We start from the raw sequence: 21,347 nt of genomic DNA, 5'->3' as shown, positions 1-21,347 counted from the left end.
CTCTAGCTAACTACAAGTAAGAATTCCCCAGCCTAACTGGTCTTTTTTTTAATTTACTTTTGCCTCTACTAAGCAAAGTAATAATTAGTCCTTAAGATTTTATATTTACTAATCTATCATGAGAAGAACAATTAAATCGTATTTGACTATTTTGCCTAAAGAAAAAAAAGAGGGAGGGGAAAGTTCTGGCAGTGACATTTAGGTGCACCTAAAATTAGGCATGAAATATTGAAATCTTGCTCCTCGACTACGTAGAGGTCTGCACCGAACATTTAGCGCACACTTCCTACTTTTTTTTCTTTTTTGTAATACCACCATTCATCACCTTTACTTGGACTGCAATCTATTGTACCTCTTACTCCCCGTCTTATGGACAAGATAAAATTTTCGTCAAATTGTAAGCACTAGTGTTAAAGATCTAAAACCTAAGTTTCGTATCAAACACGCTATATATGTTTGTTCACTCAAAAAATGGTTATACTTCTCTCCCCTTCCTTCCACAGTCAACCCTGTTAACGTCTTCATTTGACTTTGTCTAAATTCTAATACACTCCAAAAACCATTTACAGTAATTTCTCTTACAACTTGTATATTCCAAAAACCATTTGTATATTCTCATACAACTTGTAATTATGCATTTATAGTAACTGTTGCAAAATCCTCACCGATCACAGCTCACTTTTCTCTCCCTCTTCTCACCATGGGCATCACTGATCAAAAGAGCAAGAAAGAAGAAGAACACTTACTCATCTCAAAGCCCGTGAGGTTGATTCTCTTACATAATGGGAGTCATGTCTTACGCTCACTCTTCTTTATCATCGGTTTCTCTATTGGTCTCTTCCTTTGTCTACAACTAAAAGCCTTCCACATGTCCGCGCCGAAGACACACCAAACCTTATGGTCCACATTACTATTCAACCACTCAACAACGATGGAGATCAAACGAGAGTCACAAACACGACTACTTCAACACAACATGACTGATCAAGAACTCTTCTCCAAGATCTCGTCATTATCATCACCATCATCATCATCCTCATCATCATGGTTTTGGAGGAGACATAACAATGATGAGAAGATTGTTGTGAAAGTGGCTTTCATGTTTTTAACAGGTGGCGGACTCCCACTGGCTGATTTGTGGGATAAGTTTTTTGAAGGACATGAAGGGTTTTATTCAATATATGTTCATACTAATCCATCTTTTCAAGAACATTACCCTGAAACATCCGTCTTCTACTCAAGAAGAATCCCAAGCCAGGTGATAATATTAACTTCTTACTACTGTATCATTACTCTACCAATGGTTACATACATCTCTTAGATTTGACAAGATGGGTTTTTTCACGTAGCATGTGCATATATCTTGATTTGCAACCCTTGCATGAACCCATCACTAGGTTTAGTGACTTTTACAGATTTTCACTAGGTTTAGTGACTTTTACAGATTTAAATAATTGATAAACATATAAGAAATCGTGTGTATTCTAATTAATCTTGAGTAAATAACTTTAAAGGATAACAAAACTAGATTTAAAAACCCTAAAACCTCTTGAACCGTATATATACTTTGTATTGATAAAATAATTAATAATTAATAACCTTGATTTAATGGTGTTTCGTGACATACTTATGAAACAGGCAGTGTATTGGGGAACATCAACAATGGTAGACGCAGAGAGAAGACTCCTAGCCAACGCTCTCCTCGACGAATCAAACCAAAGATTCGTCCTCTTGTCCGATTCTTGCATCCCACTCTTCAACTTCACAACCATCTACGATTACTTAACCGGCACTAATCTCAGCTACATCGGCTCATTCGACGATCCAAGAACTCCCGGTCGAGGCCGTTACAACCCCAAAATGTATCCACAAATCAATATCACACATTGGCGAAAAGGATCACAATGGTTTGAAACAACCCGTGAGCTTGCTCTTCATATAATCGAAGACACGGTTTATTACAAGATATTCGATCAGTATTGTAAACCGCCTTGTTACATGGACGAGCATTATATCCCGACATTCGTTCACATGTTGCATGGAGAGATGAGCGCGAACCGGAGCTTGACTTGGGTTGATTGGTCCAGAGCCGGTCCACATCCTGCCCGGTTCATTTGGCCTGATGTGACCGACGAGTTTCTTAACCGTATCCGGTTTACAGATAAGTGTCCGTATTATGGTAAGGATAGTGAGAATATTACAAGTTCGAAATGTGTCTTATTTGCGAGAAAATTCACCAAAGAGACTTTAGAACCCTTGTTGAGAATCTCTCCTTTAGTTCTTGGGTTTGGTCCCTAATTACTTTAGTGTTTCGTAAAAATGGAATTTTACTACACTTGATATACAGGATATTAGGCCTACAGCATATGGCAATAATGTTGAAAGGGCATCAGCATCAGAGCATCTGCATCAGTGAACTTTTCTTGGGATTCATATTTTTAAATTTTTATTATTATTTTTATTTTACTGTTTGATTTAAAAATAAAAAAAATAATCGAACTAATCGCGGGCTACCACGTATCGTGGAGCCCGCGAAACAGTGTTGAACTCGTTGGACAGAGGTTCAGTGGAAAGAGCTGGGAAAAGATGAGGTCTAACACTATTTATTATTTTAATATTTTTTTTTCTGGAAATCTGTGTGAACCCCATGGAGGGTTCACTGATGCAGATGCTCTCAGTCTTCTAAATTTAAGAATCGATCCCTTTACTTTTCAAAAGTTTGTGAAAGTACCCTAACTTTTGGTTGTTTAATAGTTTTGTCTTATGGGATGGTATATATTCTTTGTCCTGATAAAAAGACAAATAGTGTTGTCTTTACATAGGGACTTTCAACTTAAGTCTAAAAACCTTTACAAGTTGTCAAAATAATTGAGGAAGATGATGGAGACATTACTTTAGACTCACCAAAAAGATTATAATTGGTGGGACACTAAGAGAATAGGAACCAGACACAAAGACAGACACAATGGAAGAAAAATTGTTAATGAACGTGACAGAAGTGGAGGAAATAAGTGAATCTAAAATCATCATGATATTCCACAAGTTACACTGTACATAATCTTAGGCACACCATCCATACCGAAGAACTCACATTGTACAAATATAAAGCCAAGATAGTATTGAATTCTATAACCTAGAAAAAGAAATTATACTCTTACCAGTTTCAGTCTATGCAGTGCTTAGCTAAATATGTAACAGATATATTACAATGTTATTTTCTTGGTTAGAGTAAGATGTCTAATATATAGGTACATTTTAAGTTCCAACAAAACCAAATCCACATATAATAAATGCAAGAGCCTGCATGGATAGATAAATGTATAGCAATGTATTCCCATATGCAAAGTCGTAGCATGCACAAGACAGTATGTATATCCCCACCATCATCTCTTTTGTGTTTACTCTGCAAACAAAAAACAATTTGTTTAACAAGTTAATATCCTTAACTTTTTTAGAGACATTATTTACCTTTGGCTTTGATATTAATTACCTTTCGAGAATCCCATTGCGAGGTTTTTTCACTTGTGGAAGTAACTTAGTCTCAAGAGCATCTCCTAATTTCTCGGTGACGACCCATTCGTTTACTCTTCCTCCTTCGAGTAATCCGATGAAAGTTCCCTTAGTCCGATGCATAGCCATTACATTCTCGAACAAGACCCAGAAAACCACGAGGTAGAATGATCTACACAAATAATTTCATATCAATATTATAGTGTAACCTGAACAAGTAACATGTTGCGGACCTTGCGGTTATATGAAAGGAGAATGCACTAACCTTGGTGTGGCGATGGCGTTGAAGAGAGTGATCATAAAAGGAAGGTAGATAGTTGACCAAGTCGGAATCTTGACTTCGGAGAAGAATACGCTCGTAGGAAGAATGACGCAATAGAAAAAGAAAGTGAAGAAATGGACTATGATCTTCCGTACAAAGAAGAAGCTGTAGATCACATACAGTTTCTTCCAAATCATTACTCTCTGTTCACATTAGCAAATCACATGCATTACCAAAACGTTATTTTTATTTGTTTAAAGATCATTTAACCATAATATAAACTGAAATTGACATCATGCATTCGTGCGTTGGGTGTTTGTCTCTCGTAAAAATATATATTTGCCATAAATAAAAGACGGTTGGCACCAAAATTTCGGGCACGTCTTTATCTCAAAAATGAAATAATGAAGTTAGAAAAGTACTACCTTATTGTGAATAATTTCCATAGTCATTTTCCTGAAGAGATTAGCTGGACCGCATGACCATCGATGTTGCTGGAATCTGAAAGCCTTAAACTGGCTTGGTAGCTCACTTTTCACCTACAATAACCACTATCTTCTTATAGTATATAAAAAATTTTATTTATTTGACATCCACACGTAATACATTATTATATTATGGCAACGGAATGTGCACGTTATCATACTGTTGATATAATTTTTTATACAATCATGTTCAACTTTCCATAAAGTATGTGCAAAGCAAACTACACATGTGACGAATATGTTTGGACACAATCATTAACTAACTATAGTCCAACAAAGAAAACAATTGAAATATACCGTAATGTCGTTGACGAAGACAAATTTCCAGCCGTGTAAACCAACACGAACGGCCAAGTCCATGTCCTCAACGGTGGTCCTATCTTTCCAACCTCCGGCTTCTTCCATCGCCGCTAATCTCCATACACCAGCAGTCCCTGCAAAACTCCAGTTATACTGTTTGTGATATTAAGTTGGTTTTTGAGTTATATTATATTTTTAATATTTGATTTTAGCCAATAAATATAAACATAATACATTTTATACAGTAACATTTGGCTTGGTTTAGCGATTATTAGCATAGCTAAAGACACTATGAAACTAAATATAATTCTAGAGAAAATAAGAATATAAATAGTACAGAATTTATAAAAAAAATGGAGCAGAGGAAATAGTATTTAAATAAATGTTGATAGGGATGTTACCATTGAAACCGAAGAAGGCATGTCTAGTGGAACCGGATTCTTGCTCTGCCATGAAATGGTAATTGAGGGACATCTCCTGCATCCTAGTCATCAAGCACTTGCTTGCATTCACTGCACCAATAAACATTTTCATTAACAACACATATGATTATAACTGTAATACTTGATTTATCTCAAACCCAATTTACAGTAGAAGCACATGTTTATGTCAATTGTCAAAATTAAATATTAAGTGAATCCATACCAAATTTCCATCGAGCTTGAACAAGAGCGAGCTCCGAATTGTGGATGAGAAATGGGACAGTGCGTTGGAGGTAATCGGGCTCTGGCTGGAAATCAGCATCGAAGATGGCAATGTAGTTGCACTGTTTGACGTAGCTATGCCTCATACCTTGTTTAAGAGCTCCAGCTTTGTAGCCGTTTCTATTGTCTCTCCTCTCACATTTTATGTTTATTCCTTTGCTTGCCCACTGAGCACACTCCATGCTCACCATTTCCTGCGATTAAGACATCAAACATTTGGAGTATTAATAGCTAAATCATTGTCTTTATGACCAGTGAAAGGCAAAAGCAAAAAGGAAACAAAAAGAATTTGTTGTGTGTCTTTACAATTAGTTAAAGGAAAAAAAGACTTTAAGTGTTTGCTTATTTTTAATTTGAACACAATCATTTATATGTACCATGATGGTGGGATCAGTGGAATCATCTAAAACTTGAACGATTAGTCGATCCAATGGCCATATGAGTCTGCAAGCAGCACCTATGGATAATTGAAAGACCTGTGGATTCAAAACAAAATCGAAGTTCCATATCATTATAATTGAATACTTGATCATTAATTCGTATAACTATATTAAAGTACCTCTCGTTCATTGTACATTGGGATTTGCACAAGAACCATGGGAAAGTTTTGACCTCCTTGCTCAATGTCCTCTTGCATTGCCTCCCATTTGTAGGTCTTCTCAGGTTTGCGTTTCAAAAGCTTGACGTAAAGTACTACAATGTTCATATAGACACTCTCTACAAAAACTAGCAAGGAGATGACCAAACATATAGCCACTAAACATTTGAAGACTGGAACTATAAGTAGACTCCTCGTTTGTCTCAACCACCACATAGTTTCCATGCTTGAATATAACTCTTCAGACAATTATGTGATTCAAGCGTTTCGAAAGTTGCAGCTGCATCTTCATAAGTACTCTCCTTCCATGGAACTTAACGCAATTGAAAGACAAATATTTTTCTTCTCATATATCAAGACGAGGGGGGGGGGGATATAGAATTGTGTATAGGAAGATGATATGATGGGTTTATTTTGTCTATATAACGTAATGACTGACTTATAGGGAGATTCTCTTTTTCTTTTTGGGTTGAATTAATTAATTTATCTTTGGGTTAATAACTTTGTCTTTTATTGGTATCCGTCGTCGTTTTACCGGATTACGTGGACCCCATATTGAGCATTATCATAGCTAGTGGGAACAACAAAATGGGAAAAGGACCAAACAAAAGGCTTCACTCGGTCTCGCTTTTTTAAAATTATACTGTAATTTTCACGTGGTAGTTTTACGCATGTAACGGTACAATGCCGTCACGCAGTTGGACGAAACTTCTTTATAGATAAATTAAATGTAAAACATGTACTAGTTAAACTAATTTTAACCCCTAAGACCAACTCCATCAATGGGTTCCTATAGGGTTCTAAACCCAAAAGGTGAAAAAAAAAAAATAAAAAAGACCCAAAATTAAGAGAACCGGTGCCATATTCAGGCTTTTTAGAACTGGTAAGAGGCGCCTACGTGTCACTCCCTCGTTGCACCGCTTCTGTTTTGTCCCTCTCTCTCCTTTGGTCGGGGTTTCGATGAAACCAAAGACAATCTAGTCTCTTGGAGTCTCCGTCTCGTTCTGAGCGATCTTCTCTCCGACCGATCCGTTTCGCAAACTCCGGCGACTCCGTCGGCCCATCTTCTCCGTCGTCTCCATGGGTCTGTCCTTTCTCTCGGTCCTAGTCGTCTGTGTCACCGCGTCCTCTCTCTCAGTCCTAGTCGTCTGTCTCACCGCGTCCTCTCTCTCACTGCTGATGGACGCGCTTTTGAGAAATAGTACTGCTCTCACCTCTCTCTTAAAGTCTTAATTTTTTTGATTTGTCGATTTGAGTTTTCTTATGGTTCAATCTAGATTTGTGATACTCTGTTTTGGGATTTGATTCGAGTGAGGAATGTGGAGTTATGATCGCTAATCGTCTTTGGCTTCATCCTTGCTTTGGCTTCTTACTTTGTAAGTTTTCATGAAAAATTGTAGCAGAACCATATAAACGAATTCACTCACTTACTGGTGATAATATGCATGCAGATATGGTTAAGGGTCTCCCAGAAGAGAAAGAATTCACTCACGTTAATATTACACACGACCAGTCAAGTGGTGGTGGGTGCGATCGTGGGTTCTGTTTATTCCACCTTATTGTACATAACGTGGAACTCACTTGTTCTCGAAGCTTTTGCCTCATCATTCTCAGTACAGGTAGCTGTCTTTACGGCTGCTGCTGCATCTGCTCTAGGTTTTGCAGTTTATGTGCTACTTAACTGGTTCAAAGATGACGACAGATGACAAAGAAAATATAATAATTCCAGGGTTATAAAACTATTCATTTGTTTCCCATTTCACTCATACTGTTTGAGCTGTCTAGCAATCAACATTACCACTTGTGTTCTTCTTGTAAAGGAGCTTCTTGAAATCAGTTTCATTCAAGTTCTTTGTGTTTTCTGCTGCATGAACTTGAGCTGAGTTACAAAAAAAAAAAAAAAAAAATTTAAGAACCTTAATGAGGTTCTCCCATTGGATGATGAGAAAATTAATTAGACTAACAAAAGTTCTAAACTTTTAAATTCACAAAATTAATTATTAATTTATTCATTAGAGCCCATAAGGGTCTCTAACCAATGGACTTGCTCTAACCATAACCTCGAAAATCAAAATGAATTCAAACAACCGCAGTAAAATAAGCAATTGTGTGATTTTGAGAACAACAACAATTAATGATGTCTCTGAAATTACAAATCGAAAACCGAAGGCTCTTCCCTCATTAAGTATTTCGTACGTAGGAAAGATTCATTTATAATGACTATGACCGGAAACAAGTTTTCTAATGACTCTTTAGTGACTTGATTGATTTGAAAGATTATCTTTCAGTGGTGTACGTATTCGCCTAATTGCATTGAATGATTTGTAACGTCCCGTTCTTATAAAGTTGCAATTAATTTTGGATTGTTGACTGTAAATCTGTAACTTAGTAACATGAAATATATCGACAGCAACAACTATGCAGAAAAAGTATGAACTTTCTATGTTCCATCCTTTTAAGAAAAAAAAAATCCAAAGCTCTTTGTATAATCGCATTCTAACTTATAACGTACATACATTATATGTCTTCTTATAGAATAGTTGAATAATATACCGACGAGAAAATAAAATAGAAAATGTCCAGAGAGATTAAGTCAGATGTGGAATGTCTTTGCACTAAAAAAAAAAAGGTTCCCACGTGGCGAATTAAGGGCTGAGAAATACCAACGGGCCGGAAGTGGACAACACCTACCGACTCAGGAAAGAGCGAAGCCCAGGACTGGCATGTGTTTGCATCAAGACAATTAAGGCCCATTTCTTAAATGGGCTATTGGGTATATCAGAAAATTGTACTGAACCTACAACTATTTTCAATTGCGTACTAGAAATTAAAATTATTATTAAACAGGACATAATAATAATCTCTACTAATAAAAGGGAGCTTTTGAGGCTCCATAGGGCGTCCACATCAGCGGAAAAAAATCCTCCCGAAAGATGACACGTGGCATAAAATATAGTTTTACATTTTAATATTACTTATTTTCGAAAATTGTAAAAAAATATGTAAACATACAGCATAAAAAAATGGAAAAACTACATTAAACATATGTAAGATTACTATTTTTCACTTAAAAAAAAGATGGCTTATCTTCATAATGTAACATTACCGTTTTATAAAAAACATTATATATAATTTCGAAAATAATATATATATGTAAAACATACAACATAAAAATGGAAATACTACATTAAACATATGTAGACGCCATTTTACATTTAAAAATAAAAATAATATGTAAATATACAACATAAAAAAATGGAAAATTTACATTTAACATATGTAAGATTACCATTGTTCACTAAAAAACGGTTTATCTTCATAATGTAACATTACCATTTTATATAAAAAAAAGAAAAAAAAAACATAATATAACTATTTGACTATTTGTCCAAGTTCTTCTATTAAACATTGCCGTTTTACATTAAAAATGGAAAAATACGTAAAGATTTAAACATCTATCTTAAAATATAAAATAGCTCCATAGGGCGTCCACATCAGCGGAAAAAATTCCTCCCGAAAGATGACACGTGGCATAAAATATAGTTTTACATTTTAATATTACTTATTTTCGAAAATTGTAAAAAAATATGTAAACATACAGCATAAAAAAATGGAAAAACTACATTAAACATATGTAAGATTACTATTTTTCACTTAAAAAAAAGATGGCTTATCTCCATAATGTAACATTACCGTTTTATAGAAAACATTATATATAATTTCGAAAATAATATATATATGTAAAACATACAACATAAAAATGGAAATACTACATTAAACATATGTAGACGCCATTTTACATTTAAAAATAAAAATAATATGTAAATATACAACATAAAAAAATGGAAAATTTACATTTAACATATGTAAGATTACCATTGTTCACTAAAAAACGGTTTATCTTCATAATGTAACATTACCATTTTATATAAAAAAAAAAGAAAAAAAAAACATAATATAACTATTTGACTATTTGTCCAAGTTCTTCTATTAAACATTGCCGTTTTACATTAAAAATGGAAAAATACGTAAAGATTTAACATCTATCTTAAAATATAAAATATAGACATTAACTAAATATAAAGTATAAGAAAGCAAAATACTCAATATATAGAAAAATAAATAATAATTAAATATTATAAATATATAAATATACGAATTATATATACAATAATAAGTAAATGCACAATTTTTAAAAAATGGAAAGAGTACATTAAATATTAAACATCTATCTTAAAATGTAAAATATAGATATTAAGTAAATAGAAAGTATAAGAAAAAGTACATTAGTATTTAAACATCTATCTTAAAATGTAAATCAATCTTAAAATATAAAATTATTAGTAAACAGAAAGTATAAGAAATAGAAATACACAATATAAAGAAAAATAAATAATAGGTAAATATATAATATAAGTAAATACTAAATTTAAAAAATGGGAAATTACATTAAGATTTAAAAATATATATTAAAATTTAAAATATAGATATTACGTAAATAGAAAGTATAAAAAAATGGAAATATACAATTTAAAAAAAAAATGGAAAACGTACATTAAGATTTAAACATCTATCTTAAAATGTAAAATAGAGATATTAAGTAAATGAAAGTACAATAAATGGAAATACATATACACGAAAATAAATAATAAGTAAATAATGTAAATATATAATATATGAATTATATATGTAATAATAAGTAAATACACAATTTTTTAAAAAATGGAAAAAGTTCATCAAGCATTAAGCATCTATCTTAAAATGTAAAATATATAATATAAGTAAATACACAATTTAAAAAATGGAAAAAAGTACATTAATATTTAAATATCTATTTTAAAATATAAAATATAGATATTACGTAAATAAAATATAAGAAATAGAAATAAACATTTTAAAAAATGAAAAAGTATATTAAGATTTAAGCATCTATCTTAAATGTACTTCTATCTTAAAATAGTAGTAAATTATATAAAAAATGGAAATACCACATTAAACAAAAAAAATGTATAGTATTACATCAAGAAAGTCCCTATAAAATTTATTATTCCATCCACATCAACCTCACACTATTAAGGAAAATTTCAAAGCACTCGAGCAAAAAAATGGTTTCACCATCAACTCTTGCCGTCCCAGAAACCTTTAATGACCTTGAATGATATTTTTTTATAACAACAAACTTTTGTAAGGTGGATTCATTGTTGGGAAACCCGCAACTTCCAAAAGTCAAACTTATTCATGGGAATTGAATTGCTTTTCATAGACTCAAAGGTATTCTTACAAATTTAAATTAATCTAATCCATAATTTTATTGTTAATATTCATACTAACTCTTTCATGATCAAACCATTTCAGTTAATAACCATTCAAGCGTTTATCCCGAAACACTTCCTTCCTCGCCGAATCAGGTATTGGTTCATGTTGGTTTAATATCGTTTTTGGTTTACTAACCGGTTTAGGATGGTCCTATTGTAAATATAATTTAAGTTGGTTTAGCATATATTATGTTTAAAATAACTTAAATTAAATAATAATAATATTATGCTTAAAATATAATTTTAGAGAGTTTTCAAATATAGTTTACAGAACATTATAGGTGATGAATTTAATTTATTAAATTCGTTTATTACTTAAAACTAAGTTTTTAAAAAACATACTGAGTTATAAATATCAATGATGGATTGGTGAGTATAACATGAAAACAAAAATATAAATATCTGATTTTCAAGATAAGAAATTTAGCTTTTATTCAGATACTCAATATATAATATCTTAAACTATTTTTTGAAAAATATACATAATTTATATATATAGATTAATCTTCCAAACTTAAACTATTATACTATATGAATAATGTTTTTAAATAAAAATAATTTCTGATTTAAAATAAAAATAAAAACAACAAATGGTTATTTTCAAATAATGGATGTAATTTACATTATACTATCATTTAACAAGTATTCGATGCGTTTTGATATATCATTATTTTCTATTTTCAGAAAACAATAAATTGTTAAACATCAATATCATCTAGGTTAAGTATACGAACAACACAAATTCAAACATCACAAAAAATATTTACATAACCATTATAATACAATAATTTAATCAAAAAATACAATAAAAAAATATTAAAAAGAATAGTTATATACTTAATATTTGAAAATAAAAGATATTTTTGCTAAAACTGTACTTACCTGGCCAAGGAGATCGACCATCCTTTTAAGGATCGATCGAATGTTGAGCATGTGGTCGATCCGAAAATACTCTGCAGTTTAATAAAACCTCTAAAACATTTATTCCAACACTCAAAAGATAGTTTTGCTAAATATGATAACTAGATAGCCAATAAAATTACAAAAAAATATTTAAATAGTAAAAAATATGTTAATTTAACGTGTTAAAATTTAAAAATAAATTTTAATTATGACAGGCATTTTAACATTTATATAAATATATATCATAGCCTAAATATAAATAATTTAACAACTTAAATTAGAAAAAAATAAAAATCCCGGGCGTAGCCCGGGTTAATCCCTAGTTAAAAAGAAGACAAGCTTTAGGCAGAAGCAAGTGTGTGTCTCCTCCTCCTCACGCCCACCTGTTTTATCATTTTGCCTTCTACACACTAAATCCAAAATCATATTATTGCCTATTAAGAGCCGTTGAGAAATTTTCAAAACTCATTTTGTAAAACCATACAATAGGTTACACGCCAAAATAAATATATTTGTGCACGCCACAACATGCCAAGAATATACATATAATAATGTCTTACCCCATGTGGTAAGTTTGTCCCGTTCTATTCAAAAGGTACCTTCCCTAGATCCAATGATTCTTTTGTAACGCAAGTTACGTAACTCAAACATTTGTTCTGTTTTGCCCGTAATTTATTTAATTAGGACCATCTCTCCATATATTCACAATCTCTCAATGTTAAGATAATTAAATCGTAGCTAAAGATTAGCATCATATGACATATTAACTATAACATTTCATCATAACAATAACATCCAACCATAAACATTGTTATATGTTTGTAAGAAAAGAAAGCTATATGACGAAAACAAACGCAGAAAAAGCAGTCATCTTTTTATCTAATGCCTTTTTAATTAGGAAAAAAAGGATAAACAAGTTTTTTCAGCTTTTCATTGCTCAGGAATCGAAACCAGGACTGGTCGCCAAGGTTTTCTCAAAATCCTTAACCGAAATGACTGAACCGGACCGGAAGGACCGAATCGTCGAGTCGTTAATTCTCTCCCGTCACCGTTAGAAGTAACGTCGCCGCCAGCAACCGCCGCTTCTCCGCCGTTGTCTATCTCTTCCCCACCACTAAACGGCGGAGACGGCGATGTGACCATCAGCTCTTTCAACTTACGTCTCGCACGGTGGTTTCCCCTCTTCTTCTTATTCCCGGAGTTTCCATCAAGCTCCGGCGATTCTTCGAGGATCTGACGGAGGTTCCGTCTGCGGCTGTCGAAGCTCTTTTCGAACAACATCCGCAGGGTTTTGCGTCGCTGGAGATGAAACACAGGACTCTTCGTCGGACTCATTGAGGGGTTACCGGCGGCGGATGCCTCCAAGCTGCGATTTGCCGCGAAGAGTTTGAATTTGTGTAGTCTGGAGAGTGACATCGTGAGAGATCCAACGGCGGATCGCGAATTGGCCGCCAGATAGATCGTTCTTCTCCCTCCCTCCTCCTTTACTTTTGTGTGAAATGCGAGAAGCTATCAACTTATATTAGTAACGGCGATTGTTTTTATATTATCATTTTAAAATTAATAAAAAAGTTAGTGATTTAGATTTATCATATATGTAACGATCTGGTCAAATTATGTTTTATGATTTGCAATCAGGAGAATTTTTCGTTATGTAAAGCGAATATATCAAGAAAAGTTAGTCTAATCCCTACTTGATAGTTAATTAATAATTACTACTAGTTGTTGTTTCTTAAAATTGACACAAGATTAAGAAATAAGGTGTTAAGTACATTTTGGTTTCGGATATTGTAATAATGTTTAAAAACACTCCCGAGTCCCTGACATGACATACAAGACAGAAATAGTCGCAAACGGGTTTAGTCTAATTACTAATCATAACTTGTCGTCGGAACAAAGAGAAGTGGAGACTCTCTTTCTCTCGATTTGTCAATTAACCGAAAGCCTAAACATGCATACTAGGCCCACTCTATTTATTATATACACCAAAAAGCCCAGAACTTGTGGTCTATAATCGACTGATTTTGTCCTGACAACTTTCGTGTCTTGTCACAGTTAGAAAAGTCGAATGATTCTTGATAATAGTCTCAGTTAGAAAAGTCGAATGAGACTACTATAAGACATTTACAGAATCATTTATAGACTATTCCTCAGTCCTGTCGAAAATGTTTAAACATTGACCGAACATAAAACGTTTGAAAAAAGATATATATATATACTGAACGCCCCGGTAGCATCAAGAATCCGCAATGAATTCAAATCCTAACATTTACATACACAGTTCACGAATCGGAAAGAAGATAGAACAAAACTGCACTACCTCTAACTATTTAAAATCAAAATTTTCAATGAATTTGATCTCACTCTTCTTCCTACGTAAGAAAATAGTGAAAATGGAAAACAAAATAAAAATCAGCAAGCCAAAAACACAAAAGAACATGACTTTATTTCTGCATGTATCAAGAATATATATAGTACAGATATTACAAAAAAAAGAAGTAAAACCTGGTTTGTATTTAGTTTTAGTGATTTTGTGGCGGTGTCTCATCTGGATTCTTGGCTTTGCTCCTTAGCATCTCGGAGAAGTTGCCTCTCATGATACGTCTGAATCTATTGTCTTCAGCCGCAGCAGCCACCGCCTTTGGTGAATCAGCTCCTTGAAGTGTAGGTGATGGCGGTGCAACCGTGGTGGTTTCCGTTGCTTCTTTCTTCCCCAACAAGCTTGTGACAGATGATCTAATCCCCAAGTTGAGCACCCATTGCTTTGCTGATTGCTTCAAGTGTCCCACCTGATCTCTCCTTCACTATGATCTCTAAAGCTTCCTTGTGCGCTGGATCAAGCGTGTCTGGGTCTTTAAATAGGTTTTGAATCGCTGGAAGGAGGTATTCTCGGACACTTGTTTGAGACAGATCTTAAGAACCATGTTTCAAAAAAATAAACGAGTTAATCTTGGAACATGAGGATATGTAAGACGAAAATGAAGGAAATGATCTAGAGACTCTTACCGGTTGCATCGAGTGCACGAATGGCTTCGCAGAAAGCGTTATCTCTGTCTCGGCGACGGATTACGTCTGTTGAAGAGCTTGGACTTGCTGAGAGTTGGAAAATCTTGGACAGAAGTGATCAAGGCAGGTAAAACATTTCCCGAAGCAAGCCTTGCGTTAATATATGGAACCTGTTGCACAAGTTAATAATAAAGCAATTCTACAAATACAGAATTGGGAGAAACAGTGGAAGAGTGTGTGTTGTGAAGAAGCTTACGATGGTTTTCAACAACTTAACAGCGTTGATTTTGAGTTCCCCAGTGGAGTCGACGACCATTTCCCACAAAATGCCGAAGATCATGTTATGGTGTTCTTCAAATATGCTGCAACGTTTAGAGGAATTCGTTGGTCTTCAGTTCCAAGAAATCATAATAACCAAAGAAAGCTTAGGAAAACGCACCAAAGAAAGCGAACAGCATCCAAAACCTCGTTGTTGTTGTGCTCTGATGACTGGTTTTCCTTTGTATTGCTCTCCACTAAGAGCTGTCGTAAGAAGTTTGTTAACTCTTCATGTTTACTTGGAGCACCAAGAACTCCTGCCAAAAGAAGCGGTAGAATACAAAGTGCGGCAAGTCTACTGGCTACAGCAGTTCTTGGTTTCAGGCCTGAATAAAAGAAAATTGATATCAGACTCTGTTTTAGAAATTTTTGTGTCGCTATATATCCAGTAATTAGGTACAACCTTTTATCCTTGGGTGGACTGCAGAAGGTAAGAACCGAAGATCAGCCTCATCATCTCCAACGGCCACTAAGAACACAGGTAACTCAATGTGGGTCAGGTAGGAACTTCCGAAACGTTCAGACACAGCCAAGAGAAACTGCAAATAAGTTCAGATATTTTCAGGACAATTGAGATCAATAGCAGATAAGAGAACAGGTGCAGACACAATCCAGACCTTTCTCAAATGGTCTTCTTTCGGAGGTAACATGCATGCCAATTGTAACAAGTTAGCAAAGCAATCAACATGCATCCATTCAAACATAGGCCACTCAGAACGTCCCCTGGTCAAAATTTCAGGTAGATGCGACCACGTATGATTGTTTACAAGAAGATGTCAGATACTTGAAAAAAATTCTGCGGTCAAGAGTTGTTGAAGGAGAGAAGAAGCTTACTCGGCATAGGTCTCAAGCAAGGAAACAGAGACCGCAGATTCCTCTGACTTTGCGGTAGAAGGGAACGGACACGTTTCCAATGCCTTCTGGTGTACAGCTGGGAGCAACTCCATGAGCATTCTTAGTAGGACATAAATGTTTCATCGCTCCCGTTCACCAAGGACTCGTAGATGAGACTCCAATGACCCTTCAACTCCCGAAAGGGGTGGACAGTGCTGCAAATGAAAATGACTTACAAGAGCTATAGCAAAATAAAAGTGTTAAGACAGCTTCACCATGAAGAGTTACAGAAGCTAAATAGTTACAAAACTGAATTTACAAAATTGAATTGGCTACTAAAAAGCTCCCATTAATTTTTAACATTTCTTCATGAAAATTTTGAAGGTGGAGTGGCAGTAAATCATAGGCACAAACACGAATAGCTAATCAAGAAGATCGAAGCTAGAATAAATTTGAAACATCTCAATAAGCGCCGAAAGGTATAAACATATTGATATAAGAGTAAGATACCTCCTCATAAAATGTTAAGTCTGTAACCTGCTAGAAGAACATATTCTCTCACTGCACAGTTGAAGTCTCGACGTTCACTGTCCTTCAGTTTTCAACCTTGTAATATCCTCGGTCCTCCTGTGCTAGACGAAATTCATATTCACGGATAGCTAGCTTCTCAGATAACGCTTCTTTCTCCTCCAACAAACTTTGTGCGTCCGCAACTGCATTGCAGGGTAACAATTACTAGCTACCAACCATGATGTTTAATAAAGCCTGAAGCTAAACCAAAACTATATGAAGCTAAACCAAATAATTCGACACAGGATACATACACGGGTTGTTCTAGGCTATAACATCACCTCATTCAACAAATTCTTCAATTATGATTATTCTGCAAACTTAAGCCTATGGATACATGTGCGAACCTTCGATCAAGTTGCATGGAGGAACATGTTCATGACCCAACCATTACACTTTCAATCGATAAGATCTCTAAAACGTAACGCAACTCAACCTATTGAGAAGGACAATGTGATAATTTAAGTGACAAAATAACAATGTGAGGAGCCGGATATTCACCAGCGAGTATACAATACAAACGCTGAGACGAAGAATTGGCGAACCTCGAACGGAATTATACCGAGAAATCTGATCGGGAGGGAGACGGGAAGGATCGGAGAAGAACTCCTTAAGACGAATTGTTTAGGCATCGCGGCCATAGTCGAGGAGCTCGTGAAGAAGCTCAAACGCCGTCAAGAGGTTGTTCTCCTCCATCAGGAAGTTCACAACGACGATCGCTCCGCGTTCATTTTTTATGTTTCTTATTAAGGGATCCCTAAAACCCAATAACAGGTCAATCCTCCATTCGGAAAGAGAATTCAAAATTTATCTCACGATTTGATCTGATGCACCTCGGTCTGTGTCCGAGTACTCGCCGACTAATCGCTTCGAAAGGGAGTGACGGTGGTCAGAATCAGGTGCTACAGTGTAGTGGTTCGTTAGCCTGTAACTAGAGCTTTAAGAGACACGTGGACGGTAGATCTCGAGATACATAATTGGCAAATTTGAAGAACAATAAATACAGCGAGACATATATTTAATTCATTAATATTTTTTACAGGGCCAAGGATGAAGGCTACCAAAGCTCCATCGTCGCCGGTTCATGTCTCCGGGGGGTGGTTTGGCTTCTTCAGCAACGCCTCGTCAGTCTTGTCTCCGGGAGGCACAGGCTTCCATAGCCTTGTGTCATCGGATCTAGTGGAATTAAGTGGTGGTACGCCCAAGGTTCGGGTCGGGTTGATGGGTTTGTTTGTGGGTACGCGCGGCTCTCTGAAGTCGGAGGAGACCTCGAAGAAGATTGAGGATGCTCCCCGCGGAGAGGTAAGAAGGGTTGAAGGAAAGTGGTCGCGGTGGTGGTTCTATGTTTCGAGCGTCGGCGAAACGATAGTGACGACGCTCAAGAGAAGAAGAGCGGTGGTTCTCGGCTTGCCTGTCTAGGGTTTGATGTGATTCAAAGTCGGAGGAGATCTCTTTGGTTAGATGGATCTCTCCGCCGTGAAGATAGAGCGGTGAAGAACGGTGAGGTTTTCGTCGGAGGCTTGTCGGTATTTGAGCTCCGGCGAAGAGAGGGTTATCGGTGAAAAGTCCCGGCGGTCTTGGGTCTCGGTCGCGATCAAGTCGAGGCGGGCGACGCGTGTCTCTCTGATGTTCCAGATCTCTACACGTGGCTCGATCCCCTGCCTCCTTGTCTCGCGTATCGGGCAAGCTGCCCGGTTTCCTTTATGTGGGCCGTAGGCCTTTTTTCATGTCTTTTGGGCTTCGGCAGTAAATCTTGTAACCCATGTTTCCTTTGGGCTTTTTGTGTTAGGTTTTTTTGTTCTGTGGGCTTAGCCCTGTTTTTAATAATATAACAATTTGGGAAAAAAAAAATGAAAAAAAGTAATCAAATGCTAACATATTTCTTTATAAAATGTAACCTGTAAACTTCAGAAAAGGAAATAAAATAGGATCATCACTGTATTACAGCAACCAAGTGTGTGAAAGAAGTGGGACAAGGATCACCAAGGACACAAGAAAAGCAGACGTATGTATATATATATATATATGTAAGAAAACGAAAAAAAAAAAAAACGAAAACAAAACTGTAAAAACCAAATTACCTGAAACGAACCTCAGCAGCATGAAAACAAACCGATTTTAATGCTCTCAAGTCTTATTAACCTTTGTGGGTGTTTAGCTGACCCAGAGCTTCAGTCAGCATCATTGTTTGTAACTCAGACGATACTATTGGAGCGGGTGGCTGAGATTTGTAAAGCTGAGCACGAGCTGTATCGTCATCGAGGTCAGTGTTGTAGATGAAATCATCTTTGCATGTAGTACTAACACCAGCTTCACTTGATGTTTGCACCGATGATGAATCTACGGGTTTGGGTGGAAGGTAAACCTGCGAGGAAAACTCTGGAGCTAGAGGGCTGCTGGTGCGAGCCACTGGGGATTCAACATGGTGGGTGTTTAGAGCGGTGTTGTGTCTCACAGGCGGAGCTTGAACATACCTCGAATTATACTGCTCAACTGGATAATAGACTGGGTATGGCTGAGGCTGGAGCTGATAATGTATCGGGTTCATGTGCTGGTATGCAGGCAATGGCATAGGTGAATTTCCGGTCATGTAAGGCGGCTGTCCAGTGTAAACCACGTAGATAGGTTGTTGTTGTTGTTGCTGAGCTTGGTTCAGAAATTGTGGATACCCCGAAACTGCAACTGGTTTGTTTAGGTCAGGCTCGTACATGTTTGGAGATAATTTGGTCTCCGAAACATGAGGGCTTGTCGGTAGCTCATGAGAAGAGATTGGTGTGGCTGCAGTATTGCCGCTGTTAACAGTAAGAATGGTGATCAGCAAAAGAATTGTCTTTTGAACAAAACGTGATTAGAGGATTGACATCTTCTCTGAAAATATATACAATCCTTAGGAATAAAAAACTCAAATTCAGATATTAGAATAAATATAATTACAGAATCGCAAACAAGTGAACTTGTTTAGACTGTGAACTTGTTCCACAGATCATGTATATATAGAAGAAAGCCTACACTCAACAACAGCATTGCTCCACGAACTATGTTTTCTTCTTAACTTACTTCAACAACATGATCTCTGAGAGTATATGAACGTGTTCAAACAACATGCCTAGACTAAGACCTTGTTCCACGGATCATATATATATATAGAAGAAAACCTATACTAAACAACAGGATCGCTCCAATATGAACGTTCAAACAACATGTTAAGACCTTGTTCCACGGATCATATATATATATAGAAGAAAACCTATACTAAACAACAGGATCGCTCCAAGAGTTATGTTTTCTTTCTAAAGTAACTTCAAGAGATAGCTTTTATGTCACCACACATTGTAAACTAATTCTACAATACACCACCATCCTCATCTCTACCATTTGGCTAAACATTTCTCAAACAACAACATGTGCAGAAGCTTTAGAAATGATAAAGCTTATAAAGTAGAATACCTTGTCAGTGATTCTATGGGCGCAAACTTGACCTGAGAATTCGACGTATTGTCCTCGCCTGTGCTCTTCATCGGAGGCAATTTGCTCGAAGAAACAGAGGACGACGTCGAGCCAAACGACGAATTAGTCTCGAGCATCATCGACTCCTGTCCGCAAATCCCCCCACCGCTTCCGGCGCTGCTTCCGCTATTATTCCCCCCAGTCTGCATCATCTCCACTCCCTTCAACGCATCTACAAACCACGTGTCAGTCTTCGGATGCTGAAGCACGGGCTGAGTCGTCAACTCATCGCGAGTAGGATTCGACTCTCCAATCCCAAGCCAATCAACATCCCCCGCCGCCTCCTCCCCAGCTTTACACTGAGCCGGATCTCCCTGACTCGCGCCACCTTGAGTTTTCGAAGGGAAGAGAAACAACCGCACGCGCGTTTTCGGGATCGAGGACTCGCACGTGAGGTATCCGTGCTCCTCCATCATGATCTGAACATCCTCATCCGTCTCGACGGAGATGAGCGAGTCCAGCTCCTGATCGGGCAACTGATACTTGACCTTGAAATCGTAAGAGATTCCGAGCGTGACCGCGAGGTGGCTGACGAGCGACGCGACGCTCGTCTCCGCGGAGGGAGGGACGGCGACGATCCGAGTGTCTCCGCCGACGTAGCGCGGCGATTTCGTCTGCGGGAGGGAGACTATGCTGCCGCCGTACCTACACATCACACGCAGCTTTCCGCTATTCGTACACCTCGGCGTGACGGCCTTCGCGCATTCCGTTACGGCGGCGGAAGCGGAGGAGACGGTGGTCATGGTGGTGCGATTTTGGGGGTTTAACTTTTTCGCTCGTTTTGCTTTTTTTGTTTATTCTTCTGCGAGCAAACGCCGTTTATAAGCGGTCTTTTTTTTTATCGAATCGGGAGTACTTTAGCTTAGCTGTGACGGTAACGTCATCATTAACTGAATATATCAACATAGGGACGTGGGCCCGTTAATGATGTTATTCCCGAGCGCGTGACTTTTAAAGCGGGTAATTATAACCGAGTCGGGTTGAGAATAATCCATGAGCGGGTTTCACGCGACCCGGAATAGTATTTGGGCTTGA

General features: G+C 36.5%; 4 protein-coding genes, 1 long non-coding RNA gene, 1 other non-coding gene and 1 pseudogene across 8 annotated transcripts; 2 read left to right on the top strand and 5 right to left on the bottom strand.

The window, feature by feature from the left end:
• The first annotated feature begins 124 nt into the window (after positions 1-124).
• On the top strand, positions 125-2,333 carry LOC103846350 (glycosyltransferase BC10). Its single transcript, XM_009123260.3, has 2 exons — positions 125-1,258; positions 1,639-2,333. The coding sequence occupies exons 1-2, from the start codon at positions 701-703 to the stop codon at positions 2,296-2,298; spliced, it is 1,218 nt and encodes a 405-aa protein (XP_009121508.1). The 5' UTR covers positions 125-700; the 3' UTR covers positions 2,299-2,333.
• Positions 2,334-3,012: 679 nt separating this feature from the next.
• LOC103846349 (probable glucomannan 4-beta-mannosyltransferase 11) lies at positions 3,013-6,084 on the bottom strand. The gene is made up of 9 exons (XM_009123259.3): positions 5,821-6,084; positions 5,639-5,737; positions 5,203-5,455; positions 4,959-5,069; positions 4,555-4,691; positions 4,198-4,311; positions 3,776-3,975; positions 3,491-3,682; positions 3,013-3,403 (listed from the first exon to the last, which is right to left on the bottom strand). The coding sequence occupies exons 1-9, from the start codon at positions 6,082-6,084 to the stop codon at positions 3,256-3,258; spliced, it is 1,518 nt and encodes a 505-aa protein (XP_009121507.1). The 3' UTR covers positions 3,013-3,255.
• LOC103846348 lies at positions 6,082-7,726 on the top strand. Its single transcript, XR_004452780.1, has 3 exons — positions 6,082-7,060; positions 7,137-7,235; positions 7,311-7,726. It is a non-coding gene; the product is annotated as an uncharacterized LOC103846348 (transcript).
• Positions 7,727-12,831: 5,105 nt separating this feature from the next.
• Positions 12,832-14,145, bottom strand: LOC103846347. The gene has a single exon (XM_009123258.3). The coding sequence runs from the start codon at positions 13,491-13,493 to the stop codon at positions 13,008-13,010; it is 486 nt and encodes a 161-aa protein (XP_009121506.1). The 5' UTR covers positions 13,494-14,145; the 3' UTR covers positions 12,832-13,007.
• Positions 14,146-14,376: 231 nt separating this feature from the next.
• Positions 14,377-16,489, bottom strand: LOC103846346 (annotated as a pseudogene).
• A 1,077-nt stretch (positions 16,490-17,566) lies between these two features.
• On the bottom strand, positions 17,567-21,189 carry LOC103846345. Of its 3 annotated transcripts, none has more exons than XR_004452817.1 (3): positions 20,253-21,189; positions 18,887-19,597; positions 17,567-17,736 (listed from the first exon to the last, which is right to left on the bottom strand). XR_004452817.1 is itself a non-coding variant. In XM_009123256.3 (2 exons), the coding sequence occupies exons 1-2, from the start codon at positions 21,053-21,055 to the stop codon at positions 18,943-18,945; spliced, it is 1,458 nt and encodes a 485-aa protein (XP_009121504.1). In that variant the 5' UTR covers positions 21,056-21,189; the 3' UTR covers positions 18,661-18,942. The 3 variants fall into 3 exon arrangements, 1 of the variants encoding a protein (XP_009121504.1); XR_004452818.1 differs by having other exon boundaries at positions 17,567-17,730; XM_009123256.3 differs by lacking the exon at positions 17,567-17,736 and having other exon boundaries at positions 18,661-19,597.
• LOC117129193 lies at positions 19,637-20,237 on the bottom strand. Its single transcript, XR_004452820.1, has 2 exons — positions 20,053-20,237; positions 19,637-19,960 (listed from the first exon to the last, which is right to left on the bottom strand). It is a non-coding gene; the product is annotated as an uncharacterized LOC117129193 (long non-coding RNA).
• Positions 21,190-21,347: the final 158 nt, after the last annotated feature.

The sequence above is a fragment of the Brassica rapa genome, chromosome A10, assembly GCF_000309985.2.
Source record: "Brassica rapa cultivar Chiifu-401-42 chromosome A10, CAAS_Brap_v3.01, whole genome shotgun sequence".
Taxonomy (NCBI): Eukaryota; Viridiplantae; Streptophyta; class Magnoliopsida; order Brassicales; family Brassicaceae; genus Brassica; species Brassica rapa.
Note: the sequence above shows the minus strand (reverse complement) of the source record. Positions and strands in the feature narration are given on the sequence as shown.

Bases quoted from the DNA above. Each gene is read 5' to 3' on its own strand.
- LOC103846345 (XM_009123256.3), bottom strand. From the start codon at position 21,055: ATGACCACCGTCTCCTCCGCTTCCGCCGCCGTAACGGAATGCGCGAAG. The intron at 19,598-20,252 runs GTATTCTACTTT...TACTGTTAACAG, and splicing joins CCCATAGAATCACTGACAAG to CGGCAATACTGCAGCCACAC.
- LOC103846350 (XM_009123260.3), top strand. From the start codon at position 701: ATGGGCATCACTGATCAAAAGAGCAAGAAAGAAGAAGAACACTTACTC. The intron at 1,259-1,638 runs GTGATAATATTA...CTTATGAAACAG, and splicing joins CAAGAAGAATCCCAAGCCAG to GCAGTGTATTGGGGAACATC.
- LOC103846347 (XM_009123258.3), bottom strand. From the start codon at position 13,493: ATGTCACTCTCCAGACTACACAAATTCAAACTCTTCGCGGCAAATCGC.
- LOC103846349 (XM_009123259.3), bottom strand. From the start codon at position 6,084: ATGGAAACTATGTGGTGGTTGAGACAAACGAGGAGTCTACTTATAGTT. The intron at 4,312-4,554 runs GTATATTTCAAT...TGGTTATTGTAG, and splicing joins TCTTCGTCAACGACATTACG to GTGAAAAGTGAGCTACCAAG. The intron at 3,976-4,197 runs GTAGTACTTTTC...TAATGTGAACAG, and splicing joins TGGAAATTATTCACAATAAG to AGAGTAATGATTTGGAAGAA.